Raw genomic sequence first — 14,076 nt, 5'->3', positions numbered from 1 at the left:
ATGGTGGACTCATCTGGCCATGGCTTGCTGAAGCCTCTGCAAAAACTGAGTGATGAGGAATTCTGGAGTTTTAAAGAGCTTCTCAGGAAAGAGCCAGAGAAATTTAAACTCAAACCAATATCCTGGACGAAACTTGAAAATGCTTCCAGAGAAGACCTGATAATGCTATTGAACACACATTATCCAGGACACACATGGGATATGGTGCTGAGCCTGTTTCTACAGGTCAATCGTGAAGATCTCTCAATCATGGCTCAGAAAAAGAGGAGACGTAAGTAAGAATGGAGAGAAAGGGGACAATGAGGAACTGTTGGGTACCAGCCTTAGCTGTTGGCAGGGCCTGGAGCAGGATGGAAACAAGAGCAGTGAAGGGAAGGAAGTATAAGACAGGGGAAGTCATTTGTTTCATGAGAGACAAGACAGAGAGGAAACACATCTCTGAATGGCTTCTCCTACTTTAACAATCTCTTTCTATTGTAAGCTTTGTTTTTGCACAAAATTATTTCCTCAGAAATTTTATTCATTGATTACACAGCTTTTCAAAATACATTTTCTCCTAAAGTCTTCCTTGATTACCTGAGAATATTGAAAGAGGAACAAAGCAAACAAACAGCAATTTTATGAAAACTGAGAATTAACATTATGATAAAATCAATTTTCTTCTAACTCAGTATCCTCTTTCTTAAAATTGGTGCTGTAAAGCCTTACAGTCATAGAAATGCTAGGCAGGATGACTCTATTTGAATTTGATTATATTTCAGTTTGGCACAGAATTAATAAATCTAAAGTTACTTCCAACTACCTGTTACATCAAACTTGGCTTTCTACAAAATTTCAATCCCTCGGACCCTTATAAAAATTTTCCTGTCCTTCCTCTATACATTTATGGTTGACATTAGACTACTGCCCTTTTTCTTTGATTCTTAAAATATTGTGTAGCCCCTTGCTTGAGCAAAGGGAGTCTATCAGAAAAGTTCTGGTCTGACAAGTCTGTTCAAGAAGGCAGGCAGTTCAGTGACCCAAAATCCTGTCCTCTATGTCTCTGTCATGAACCCTTGTTTCAACATGATTCCTAACTTTAATACAATTCTGTAAAGAACAAATGAACATCAAGATTCCTAAAACTACTGATTTTTTGTCTTCAGGAAGTTACTAAGGCTTGTCATTATGTATATAATCAAAGTCTCTTCCTAGTCATACAAATTATTTCTAAGACTGAACACCTAGAAGGTCACTATAATGTGTCCGATTCTAGAATTTCCCTAAACTTTTCTTCTTTAGTAATTTTCTTATATCCTCTGTATCAAACTTACTAATAACATTCATTAATTATCTAAATGTTTATTTAAGTAACATGTTCTGAAGAACAACTCAATTTTTTTGTATAACTTTATTTTGGGGAACTTTCATTAATTTCATTCTTGTTTGCACTAGGTTTTTGTTATCACAGTTCTAGCTTTCAGAGACCATCCTTTAACAGTGAGAAATATAAGTATAGCTAAAGGTATGTTGCAAATTTGCACCAAGGGCAGTGGAGGGTCAGCTCATGTGGTCCAAGCACTGGAACTTTTTTCAAGCAGCATCTTCAGGACACTTGACATTGAGAGGGAAAGTTAGCCAAGTAGCAGCTTCTATTTTAAACTTTGTATTCTCCTATATATTACGTCTTGACTGTAATTTCCTCTCCCTCCATTCTCTGATTCCTCCTCCCTTCTTGCATACATCTGCTGCTCTGCATTCATTTTCACAAAACAGCAGGCCTCCCAAGGATATCCATAGAACACACATACAAGTTACAGTAAGACTAGGCACAAATCCTCATATGGGACTGAATGAGGTAACCCAGCAGGAGAGAAAGTGTCCCAAGAGCATGTGAAGAGATAAGACACCCCAACTCTGACTCTTAGGGATCTCACAAAAACACCAAGCTAACAACTATAAAGTGAAGGTGACATCATCACTGAGTGATAGCCCTCCATGTCTGGATATTTGGAAAGGTTTGAAAAAAAAAACTTGAGTATTATATACAGATCGTCATTTAACTGGAGTGACAGAGGGTGTCATAATGCACGTGACAATAAGAGAATATGCCGGGTGGATGGTAACTAATGAAGCAGATTCTAATATTAACATTGTTTTCCCTAGTTAGCCAAGAAAATTGTTCTTTTATCTGTTTTTTTTTAAAAAAAATAGCATTCAAAACAACAAATAAGACATTCCTACCTCTCTCTCCCTCTATCTCTCTCCTTTTCCTCACTCTTTCCCTTTCAGTCTTTGAAAATGATTCACTGTGTAGTTAAGACTTGTCTTAAACTCATGATTTTCTCCTTCAACTTCCCGAGTTCTGTGTTCTCAGGTACCCAGTGCCAGACTCACCTGCAATGCAGTTCTGTCATGTACTTACTCATGCTGTTACCAGACATGAGCTGTGAATAGGCCTTCATCTCCTCGCATAGAAACATTACCTTTGTAGCCTGTGAAATTTCTTGTCTTTGTTTGTTTGTTTTTTCGAGACAGGGTTTCTCTGTGTAGCCCTGGCTGTCCTGGAACTCACTCTGTTGACCAGGCTGGCCTCAAACTCAGAAATCCACCTGCCTCTGCCTCCCAAGTGCTGGGATTAAAGGCGTGCGCCACCACTGCCTGGCCTGTAAATTTCTTCACAGAGAAAGACCTCAAATTTGCAACCTTAGAATTTCTCTAGGTATGGAGCTTGTCAAAATCCTTCTGGAGGGAGTATTTTATCGACAAATGACCTCACATTTCAGAGGCATCAAAGCCACCTCCATGTCCCAATGTGTCTTCACATCATACATCCTTTGACAGAATCATAGTTTAACAGATGTTGTAAACGACAGAAGTGTCCATCAAAAATCTTCAGCAAAGCCACATGCTTGGTTTGGCTGGTCCTTAGTTATGTGACTTATTGTCTAGTCAGCAGCAGCAAGATGATCAATGTCACTAAATCAATTTTCTCATGGGGATAAGAACATCTGTTATTTAGAAAGGACCATGAAGACATATACATATAAGATATTGAGTATAACTGGACATGGTCACTGTATCACTTACTTTTCTGTTGCTGTGATAAAACACCATGGCCAAAAGCAACTCATGGAAGAATTTATTTTGGCTTATGGTTCCAAAGTGATGAGTCCATTATGGAGAGAGACATGACAACACACAGGCATGGTGATAGAGCAGAAAGCTAAAATCACACTTCAGCTGCAAGCATGAAGCAGAGAGAGTGAACTGGAAGTGGGGTGAGGCTATAAATGTTTAATGCCTTGCTGGTATGGAATTACTTCTTTCCTGTGTTTCCTTAGATGTTGCTTTCCTCCTTGGGTTAGAGTTTCCTCCTAGTTTTTTTCAGGATGGCTGGATTTGTATATAAATATTGTTTTAATTTGGATTTGTCTTGAAACATCTTTTCTCTGTTTATGGCAATTGAAAGTTTTTCTGGGTATAGTAGTCCAAGTTAACACCTGCAGTTTTTTATAAGGTGCAAGATATCTGTCTGGGCCTTCCTAACTTTGAGACTCTCTTGAGAAAATGGTGTAATTCTGCCCCTTTTAATATTATTTCTCCCTTCTGTATTTTTGGGTTTTGATTATTATGTGCCCAGAGGATTTTCTTTTCTAGTTGGTGTGATTTTCAGTCTAATTGGGGTTCTATATGTTTTTGTATGTTTATAGGCATCTCTTTCTTTAGGTTGGAAAAGTTTTCTATGATTTTGTTGACAATATCTCCTGGGCCTTGGATCTGGAACTCTGTATCTTCTTCTATTCCTATTATTCATAGGTTAGGTCTTTACATGGTATTCCAGATTTCCTGGATGTTTTCTGTCAAGAAGTTTTAAGATTTAACATTTTCTCTGACAGATGTATCATTTTTTTCTATTATATCTTCTACATCTGAGATTTTTACTTCCACTTCCTGTGTTCGGTTGGTGATGCTTGCATCTGCTGTTCCTGTTCTCTTCCTTGGTTTTCCATATCTAGGATCTCCTAAGTTTGTTTTTTCCTTTATTGCTTCACTTTCAGGTCTTGCACAGTTTTATTTGTACCTAGATGGGTTTGGTCCCTGGATGTTCTTGTTGTAGTGGATATTGGGAGGAAGGTGAACCTCGATGGATCTGGTGTGGGAGGCATCTCATGCTACCCTTGAAGTATATGGCTCCAGAAATGCAGTTCTGTCTGGTTCAGGAGCCACAAGTCTGATGAAGGTGGGTGGAGAGGTTGCAGGAGAATTGAGGTACCCCTGGGATAGTAGGCTGCACAGGGCAGCTTGGCTTGGCCCAAAGGGCTCAGTGATTAGAGATGATGGAAGGGACGAGGGAAACTTATATGTATGGCTCAGGATCTGCATGTCTTAGGAAGTTCATGGGAAAGGTGGCAGGAGAATGTATGTCTCCCTGGAATAGCAGGCTACTATGCCAGATCTGACAAAGGTGGGGGAGAGGTATCGGGAGAATGGAGGTCTCATTCCTTCCCAGTGACCCTATCCCACAATCCTACCACCATATCCCCTCCCTTACCCTCTGAAATGGTGGTTCCTTCATGGGTATCCCCCCACTCTGACATATCAATTCTTTGTGGGAGTAGGCACATCCTTCCCTACTGAGGCCTGACATGGTAGCACAGCCTGAAGAACATATCCCACAGGACAGGCAACAGCTTTTGTGATAGCCTCACTCTAGTTTTGGGGGACCCACATGAAGGGTAAGCTGCATATCTGCTACATATGTGCACAGAGTCCTAGTTCTGGCTTATGTGCTGTTTGTTGGTGCTTCAGTCTCTGGGGGCCACAAGAGTCCAGGTTAGTTGATTCTGTTGGGCTTCCTATAGAGTTCCTACCCGCTTCAGAACTACAATCCTTCCCCTGCTCTTCCCTAAGAGTGCCCAGTCTCCATGCACTGTTCGGCTATTTGTGTCTGCATCTGTCTGAGTCAGTTGCTGGGTTGAGCCTCTCAGAAGACATCCATGCTAGACTCCTGACTGTAAGCATAAGAGTGTTATTAACAGTGTCATGGATTGGTTCTTGCTGGTGTGATGGGTCTGTAGATGGGATGGTTATTACTTGACCATTCCCTCAGTATCTGCTCTGTCCCCCATACCTGCATGTTTTTGTCCAAATCACCACATCTCTGCATTCTACCTCTTCCTAGTGCTTCTTGACTATATAGCTAGTTTAAGTTCAATGGACATTCTGGATTACAAAAGACTGTCTCTAAAACAAAGAAGAAAAGAGAAACTAGATTAAAGTAGGACAAATTTTAGCTAATGTCAGCGTAAGTTTTTGTTTTCTTTAGGCTGTTACACTAGGAGTGCTTACAGGATGGGAGAAACTTATTGGGCCAGGGAGCTGGAACCATTACTACAAACTTGATAGGACTTCCTGTTGCTTAGCTATACATAGGAATGTGATGATACCCTTTTATTAACCATTCAAGTGTTTGAATATTTACACCTTTATCATAATTTAAGAAGTCAAATTACATACATGGTATGTTCCACCCGATTAAAAGCAAGGCTCTATAAACCCCAGAGCCATGACAACCTGAAGCAGGTAGTGTGTTCTCTTAGGTTGACTGAGTTAAGTGTCTGTCCTCTGTGGACATGTGCCACCTTTTCATCCAAAACCAAGACTTCCCAGCTGTAGTAATGTCAGTGTTTCAGAATGCACAAGTTTTTCTTTGGAAAGGTGTCTTGAGTGTTGAGAGGCATTATTAGCTTGGGTTTTGACCTCCACCAGATGACAGGATTTTCTCTTTTAGTGATGAAACTTTAAAATACAGCTGATATTGTTTTCTTAGAGAGAGAGAGAGAGAGAGAGAGAGAGAGAGAGAGAGAGAGAGAGAGAGAGAGAGGGAGAGCGAGGGAGAGAGAGAGAGAGAGAGGCAGCGAGAGAGAGAGGCAGAGAAGGGGGGTTAGCGAGAAGCGAGGCAGACAGAGGTGGACTGAACGTGGTGGACTGAAAAGAGACACACAGGCAGAGACGGGCAGAGGAGCACAGAGAGACAGAGTCGCAACCACAAATAGAGATAGTACAAGAAAAGAAATTTCTAAAGTAAGCACAAGCTTTCTACAGTAGAAGTAATCTAGACGATACAGTTTCAACTTAAGTAGCAGTAAAACTTAACCCAATTCTGGTATTTATTCCTCCATCCAAATTCACAAAGTCACATAAACTCTTAACATATAATTTTTACTTTTAGTATTTTTAGCTTTATTTTAAATTATATGTGTGTGTGTGTGTGTGTGTGCATGTGGTTGTGTGTCAGGAGTGTAGGTTCCTTGAGGTCAGGATTTAGATCCCCTGAAGCTGGAGCTGCAGGCTTTTGTGGGCCACTTGATGTGAGTACTGGGAACTGAATTCAGGTCCTTGTAAAAGCAGTATGCACTTTTAACCTGTGAACTACTTCTGCAACCCAAATTTATGTATTTACTTATTTGTGTGGGTATACAACTGAGTGCATGTAGAGATTAGAGGAAACCTTGTTGCAGTTGTATGTTGGTCCAGTGTGTCCACTGAAACATATTTGTAGCCAAAAGCAACATTTTATTATGTGGAAATATAGAACATCTTTTTTTTTCAAAATATAACAAAAATGTAATAGATTTAAAATTCCATGCAAATACCAATGTTCTGTTTTGAAAAGGTATTTTGAATTATATGAATGCTCTCTCTGCACACATGAATTTGCTCCACATGCAAGCAATGCCTGTGATGGCCAGAAGGGGGCAGGAATCCCTGGAGCTGAACTTAACAGATGGTTGTGAGTGGCAATGTTGGTGCTGGGAACTGAACCCAAATCCTCTGGGAGAATAGCAAGTTCTCTTAACTTACTGAACATCTCTAATACACCAATCATTGACGCAATTCCAAGTAAATCTCAGAGGAGACAGTAGGCTCTTGTGCTCCAAAAGCCTGGTACCAGAAGCTCATGAGAAAATACCCAAGTGTGTTACTGTTCACATGCCAGCTGTGTGCTAACTTCCTTCATAAATAACCGGAGGGACACTTTCTCTTAGTTTTGTTTGACTGTAGACATTGATACAAATACATTAAATAACATACCTAAAATTATGAGATACATATAATTTAACCCAGGTCAACCTGACACCCTGATCAGGACTCTTATCCATAGACTTGAAACCCTATAACCCCCAAGTTGGATTCACTGTGTTTTTACCTGAAATAAATCTTGCTGTGACTAAGCATAGAATTATAAACATGTTTATCAAATTGAAAAATTAATAGATGATTCTTAAATGACTTACTGAAGATAGGAAAATTTTAGACTGAATAGCAACATTCTGAGTCCTAACTCATAAAATCATTTACAAATGAAGTACTTACAGATTTCTCTTGGGAGGTACCATGCTCTTTGCAAATTTGTAATGCAACAAATACCCAGTACTCATGCTTTACAGTAGCTGTTGCTCAGAGGTGAATTACCAGTTTTGTCATAATGCTTTTACAGGTGATATATCAAATTATAAACATGAGTATGGGGAAACAACCAACTGAGGGTCTGAGTTCTAGGACCTATGTTGGGTAGCAAGAAGATACAGGCTAGCTGAGTTCATATTCTATGTGAATCAAAGTATGTAAGGGCAGGAGTATTCTATGGGAGGTGAATGTAGAATGTATTTGCACTATAGATTTTTCAGGAATAGAAGGGGCCCTACATTTGGGACACAGTATTTATACACTGCCTTTAGCAGTGAATCCCCACTTCTTTTCACAAGCATGGAAAGAGTTTCATGCAATATTTTTCTCTATCTAGAGGTGTGGGCATAGAAAACTGGTTGGTTGGTTGGTTGGTTGGTTGGTTGGTTGGGCTTAGGCTGGGACTCTAACCATGCTTTGTTTGTGGTATCATAAGAAAGGAAAACCTACATCAGGTACAGGTGAAGGAGATGGGAAGTTGTTGCAGGGGAAGAGGTGGGTGGCTCTTCACCCTTTCTTTCTCTTCAAGAGCAATGGCCTTGCTGGTGATGTAGATCATTCATTAGGCATGTATTTAAGAAATACTGCAATTCATTCTTGGGAGCATTCTATTCCTAATTGTCCTGCATTCTGATTTCATCCCACTCAGATAAACAAAGTAAATACAAAAAGTTTATGAAGACTACATTTCAAACAATATGGACATCGGAGACCAACACTCATATACCTGATAGAAACTATCATGTAATTATAGAACCCCAGTACAAAGCATTGCAGACCATATTTGATTCTGAGTCGGAGCCAGTCACTGCAGTTATAACAGGTCGAATAGGAGAAGGAAAAACCACTTTCTTAAAAAAAGCAATGTTGGATTGGGCCTCAGGAGTTTTATGGCAGAATCATTTTCAGTATGTTTTCTTCTTCTCTGTCTTCTCACTTAACAATATCACAGAGTTAAGCTTAGCTGAGCTTATCTCAAGTAAGTTGCCTGAGTCTTCAGAGACACTGGATGACATTTTATCTGATCCAAAGAGAATCTTATTTATCCTGGATGGATTTGATTACCTGAAATTTGACCTGCAACTCAGGACAAACTTATGCAATGACTGGAGGAAGAGGCTGCCAACACAATTTGTCTTGAGTAGTTTGCTACAGAAAATAATGCTCCCAGAATGCTCTCTGCTTCTTGAATTGGGACAAAGAAGTCTACCAAAAACCTGTCGTTTGCTGCAGTATCCAAGGTTGATACCTATTGTAGGATTCTCTAAACAGTCTGTAGAGTCCTATTGTGTGTCCTTCTTTGGTAACGAGAAAGGCGAAGAAGTCTCTGAGAACTTAAGGAATAATAAATTAATTCATTTATGTAATAATCCTTATCTATGCTGGATGTTCTGTAGTTGTTTAAAGTGGCAACTTGACATGGAGGAGGAAGGGTACATTAGGGCTAAAACAGATTCAGGTTTCTTCACATACTTTATGGTTAGTGCATTCAAATCAGCATATGCCAGTAGTCCATCTAAACAAAACAGAGCCAAGTTAAAGACCCTGTGCACCTTGGCTGTAGAAGGAATATGGGAAAAGTTGTTTGTTTTTGACTCTGAAGATCTCAGGAGGAATGGGATATCTGAATTAGATAAGGCAGTATGGCTGAGAATGAAATTTCTCCAGAATCGTGGTAACCACACTGTGTTTTATCATCCTACACTACAAGCATATTTTGCTGCCATGTTCTATTTCCTCAGACAAGACAAAGACACACATGTCCCAGTCATTGGAAGCATACCTGAACTTCTAGGAAAAATGTATGCTTATGACCAGACCCAGTGGCTCCAGACAGGGATATTTTTGTTTGGAATTGCCAGTGAACAAGTCGCTTCCTTGCTCAATCCAAACTTTGGATTTATACAACCCAAAGATGTAAGACAGGAAATCATTACATACCTTAAAAGTCTCAGTCAACAAGAGTGCAGTGAGAAACTGGAAAGACCTGAGAATTTGTTCACCTGTCTACGTGACCACCAGGAGGAAAGATTTGTAAGACAAGTGATAGACCTATTTGAAGAAATTACTGTTGATATTCGTAATTCAGAAGTATTGTCAATGACTGCATGCAATCTGCAGAAATCCTCCAAACTAAAGAAACTTCATCTGCATATACGAAAGAGAGTTTTTTCAGAAATCTTAGACCCAGAATTTTGTAACATAGAAATCTTTACAGACAACAGACTGTGAGTACATTTCTGAACCTTGTTTACTGTTATTCAATATTTGCCTTAGTGTCCAATGCAATATTTTATAGATGTGTCCATGCTGTATCTATGTAAATTCATCATGAAGCCAGAGGAAGATGTGGGGTCTCTCTCTCTATTGTTCTCTGCCTTAATTCCTTGGGACAGTCTCTCACCATCTTGACGAGGCACACTGACCAGGAAGATACTAGGATCTACCTGTTTCCATCTTCTAATGCTGGGCAACGGCCTCTTGCAACCATGTCCGCCTTTCTATGTCCATACTGTGGATCTGAACTCAGGTTCTCTTCCTTGCACAATAAATGCTCTTACCCGTCAATCCCTCTCTCCAGCGTGGTAAAGTTCTTATATGTCTATGCTTGACTGTTTAGATAGAACAGTCAGAAAAGCTTTCTGCTGTGTTTTCACACTGCTGTTTGGAGCTGTGTGGCTCTGAACAGCCATGTCTGGACTCCCTCCATTCATGCAAAGAAGAAATTTCTCACAGGACCGGTGTTAGGTGGAAATGTGAGCAATTTCATTGCAGCGTTTGATGCTTGCCTTCATCCATAGTATGTTTAGAGTGTCCTGGTGATTACATTAGTGGTTATACTAAGTTGCTCTAGTTGAACATGCCTCACATGGAATTAAGTGTGCTAGCTCATACTTGGTCTTTCATATGTGTAAGTCTTTTACTGGACTTACTAAGTAATTCCCTCAGGAGTCCCAAATATCTACCCTAATTCACATAGAAATCATGCTTTGTCACTAAAACAAGAGGCACTAGAGATCCCAGTAAAGTTGGATGGCTTCAGCAGTGAATCATAGATAGTAATAGTGACTCCCCAACAGACATTCAAGTCTAGTTTGTCTCATCTCAAGCCATGCCTCTCTATTATAATTTTTTTCAGTGCATTGATTTGTAATTTCACTCTGATATATACTGTATTCTGGTTACTCTCACTTTCTATTCAGTTCTGTTTCTCTTCTATCTCATCACCTGACTTCTTCACAAGTTCCTTTCTCACACTGACATCTTTTTGTTTTGTCAGCTATGGAGCTTAACTAAGGTTAAACTCAGTGTGCCCAAGGGTTTGGAACTGAGCATTAGACCCTGGTGGGCTCACTTGTGGAAACAAACTTGAAGGTGACTACTCCCTCCCCGGAAGGCAGTGATTAAGCCAGAAGGAGTAGATCTGTGTGACCCTCTCCCTACTTTATTGTTGACTGGTATCAGGCCTGGTCTTTTACAGGACAATTAAGGCATCCATTGATGCGATGGATCAAGACTTCAATGTCTAGACCATGCCTTGAAGATGGCATTTTGTATCCCACAGTGCTCTCTCCTCCTCCCTCTTGCCCTCTCCTCACCACTCCTTGAGTCTCCTCTCTGAGCCTCTATCCTCTCCTCACCTTGTTCCTCTCCTGTCCTTTCTTTCCTTAAGAACAGATTGATTTATTTTTCTATTTAATGTATATGAGTGTTTTGCCTGCATGTATGTCTATGTACCTTGTGAGTACAGTGCCTGTGTAGCCCAGAAGAGGCCATTAGATCTTCTGAGACTGAGGTTACAGATGATTGTGAGCTTCCATATGGATTCTGGGACTCAAACGTGTGATATTTGCAAGAGCATGAAGTTGTCTTAACCTCTTAGGCATTTCCTGCCCCAGGACCACTTTCTTAATCACTATGCTATGTTGATCCATTTTATTTATATTAACTTCTCCCAGTTGCATGGGTAACTGCCAGATTGGAGGGGGTTGGGAGTGATTTACCTATTTGGGGGATGTCTTTAGTTGAATTTAACCATTAGGGAATAATGTTTGTTATATAATTGCAGAAAAGCAACCAGATATTGGGAAATGTTATGCAGCATTTTCTGCAACTTACATTTGTTGGATCTGGACAGCTGTCATTTCAATAAAATGGCCATACAGGATCTCTGTAATTCAATGTCTCCATCGCCTAGGGTGCCTCTTACTGCTTTTAAGCTCCAAAGCATGTCGTAAGTTTAATAGTGACCTATCCTCTAAGTAGATAGAAGAAATTCCCTCTCTTCCTTCAGGGGAAGACTAAAGCATGGGCAAATGCAGAAGTAAACTCCAAGAATAGTAAATACGATAGTACCCAAGAGTCTATATTCGAAGTTTTCGTCACACACACACACACACACACACACCCCTGATTTATGTATAGTTTAAAAGCCTATACATCTAGTGTGTGTATGTGTCTGTAAATCCACATGGCAAAATAGCACTCAACAGGGACTGACTTTATTCTAGAGACTACAATGAATGTTAATTAAAGGTCAATTTTAAATTATTTTTAATTGTGAATATGTATGTGTGCATCTGAATTCGGTTCTTTGGTGTTAGAGTTATTAACAGTTGTGAGGTTCCTGACAATGTGTGCTGGGAAATGAACTCTGGTTCTTTGCAAGAGCAGTTTGTGCTCTTTTCCACTGAGCCATCCGTCCAGCCCAATGTTAATCTCTAGGTCATTATGATGACATCTACTTGTTAGTATGAGGAAACGTAGCCTGGATTAAGTCTGCTTGCATTTTTCCCACCTTAAAAAGGGAATGAATACAAAAAGAAAAAAATCTAATTTTCTTAAAAGTCTAGAACCCATTCTATGACCATTATAGATTGTGATGCCGTAAAAAAAATTAATACTTAATAATCCAGGTGATGGTAGCACATCCTTTAATTCCAACAGTAGGGAGGCAGAGGCATGGAGATCTCTGAGCTTGAAGGCAGCCTGGTCTACAGAGTAAGTTTCAGGAGAGCCAGGGTTGGTCAGTGAAACCCTGTCTCGAAAAAACAAGCAAAAAAGAAAAAGGAAAAGAAATTAGAAAACCATTAGTACGTAAAGAGGAATGAGCCCTTTACTTGGGATACACAGCTAAAAACATTAATACAAATACAAATCTCTGTGTTATACATAAAGCGTAATTCTGGTTTGGTTGCCATGACCAAAGGCATCCTGGAGAAGGAAAGTGCCTATTTCATTTTTTTTACCACTCCTTCATCATAATCCATCAACAAGGGCAGTCAAGGCAGGAACCTGAAGGCAGGACCTGAAGCAGAGACCATAAAGAGATGCTGCTTGCTGACTGATCTCCCCATGACCTGCCTCCACAATCTTTCTTATTCGGATTAGCCAACCTTGCCCCCTCAGAGTGGCATTTCTACACTGATTTGTGATGAATAAAGTGCCCCACAGGCATATCATTCTGATGGAGGCAATTCCTCAATTCAGGTTCCCATTTCCCAGATAATGTCAAGTTGGCAACTTCGATTAGCTGGGACAAGGCAATGTCCAGAGTTTAATATGAGGGTATGAGTCTCCTTAGAATGTTCTAGGTGTCATACAGAAGTGGTCAATGCAAGAAAGGGGAGAGATCTGAGTAGCTCGTGCCTTCACCAGTGAGAGTTTATGAGGTAACTGGGATGCCCAAACAACCACAGCATGTAAGACAAGTCTGGGAAAGTGTGAATGTAAGTTGATCAGCCATGGACCCACACATCCTAGTATAATGTGACATTTGGTCTTATTCTGCAGGTGTTCCTTCATGACTAACTATGGAGATGGTTCATTATTTCACACCCTTCTTCAGCTACCTCACCTGAAATACCTCAACCTGTATGGCACTAATCTCTCCAAAGATGTGATTGAGAGTCTGTGCTCGGCTCTGAGATGCTCGGCATGCCAAGTTGAGGAGCTGCTGTAAGTCAATGCTTTGTCCACACGCAGGAGTTCCTTTAGAATGGTTTTTCCCACAGATCTGGTGAATTTAAAATAATTTCAAGCACTTTTAATTAAGTCAAGGAAAAGATAGATAATAAACACTACACCAAAACAAAAATAGTATAGCAAATGCAAGTGAAAATATAGCACCCCATGTGTCTCAGTTATGAACAATTTTGTATAATCTAAGCATTGAATATTTATATTACAAAACTGAACTTGAATATAAAACATGAATAATGTTGACAAAAATAGTATAATCATTGAGGCTGTAGATATGCCACCTGCATCAGTCTTACTTAGCACTGTACATGGATATGATATTATTACACTATATATTTGGAAAATGAGATATAGCACAATAATTTCATGCTTTAAATATATTTTCTAAATGGAATAAATTCAACTAAATAGATAAATTCATCTACCACAACTCAATATATCATATTTGCATGTGAAAGTATATATTTAGAATAATGTTTGGAAATGTGGGATCAATTTTAAGAGTCAATTTAAAAGAAGAAGGTTATAATATTAGTTTCTCAGAAGACTGGGGTAGGCAAACTGCAAATTGAAGGTCTGCTTGGTCTATATAGTACTAAGTTCAATGCCAGCCTCAACAATTTAGCACATCCTTGTCTGCAG

General features: G+C 39.7%; 1 protein-coding gene across 2 annotated transcripts in view; it reads left to right on the top strand.

Moving 5' to 3' along the window:
- LOC114631172 (NACHT, LRR and PYD domains-containing protein 9B-like) overlaps positions 1–14,076 on the top strand; it is a 33,913-nt gene continuing 19,837 nt past the window's right edge. Inside the window, exons 1-4 of one of the 2 annotated variants that reach the window (XM_028779466.1) lie at positions 1–271; positions 8,102–9,680; positions 11,522–11,686; positions 13,246–13,410. In XM_028779466.1, the coding sequence (XP_028635299.1) occupies positions 1–271; positions 8,102–9,680; positions 11,522–11,686; positions 13,246–13,410 (2,180 nt within the window). The remainder of the gene's footprint in view (positions 272–8,101; positions 9,681–11,521; positions 11,687–13,245; positions 13,411–14,076) is intronic. The other variant, XM_028779467.1, reaches the window with a different exon arrangement.

Source organism: Grammomys surdaster, unplaced genomic scaffold (assembly GCF_004785775.1).
Source record: "Grammomys surdaster isolate TR1022 unplaced genomic scaffold, NIH_TR_1.0 352, whole genome shotgun sequence".
NCBI lineage: Eukaryota > Metazoa > Chordata > Mammalia > Rodentia > Muridae > Grammomys > Grammomys surdaster.
The sequence above is the reverse complement of the archived record's forward strand: the minus strand, read 5'-3'. Positions and strand labels throughout refer to the sequence as shown.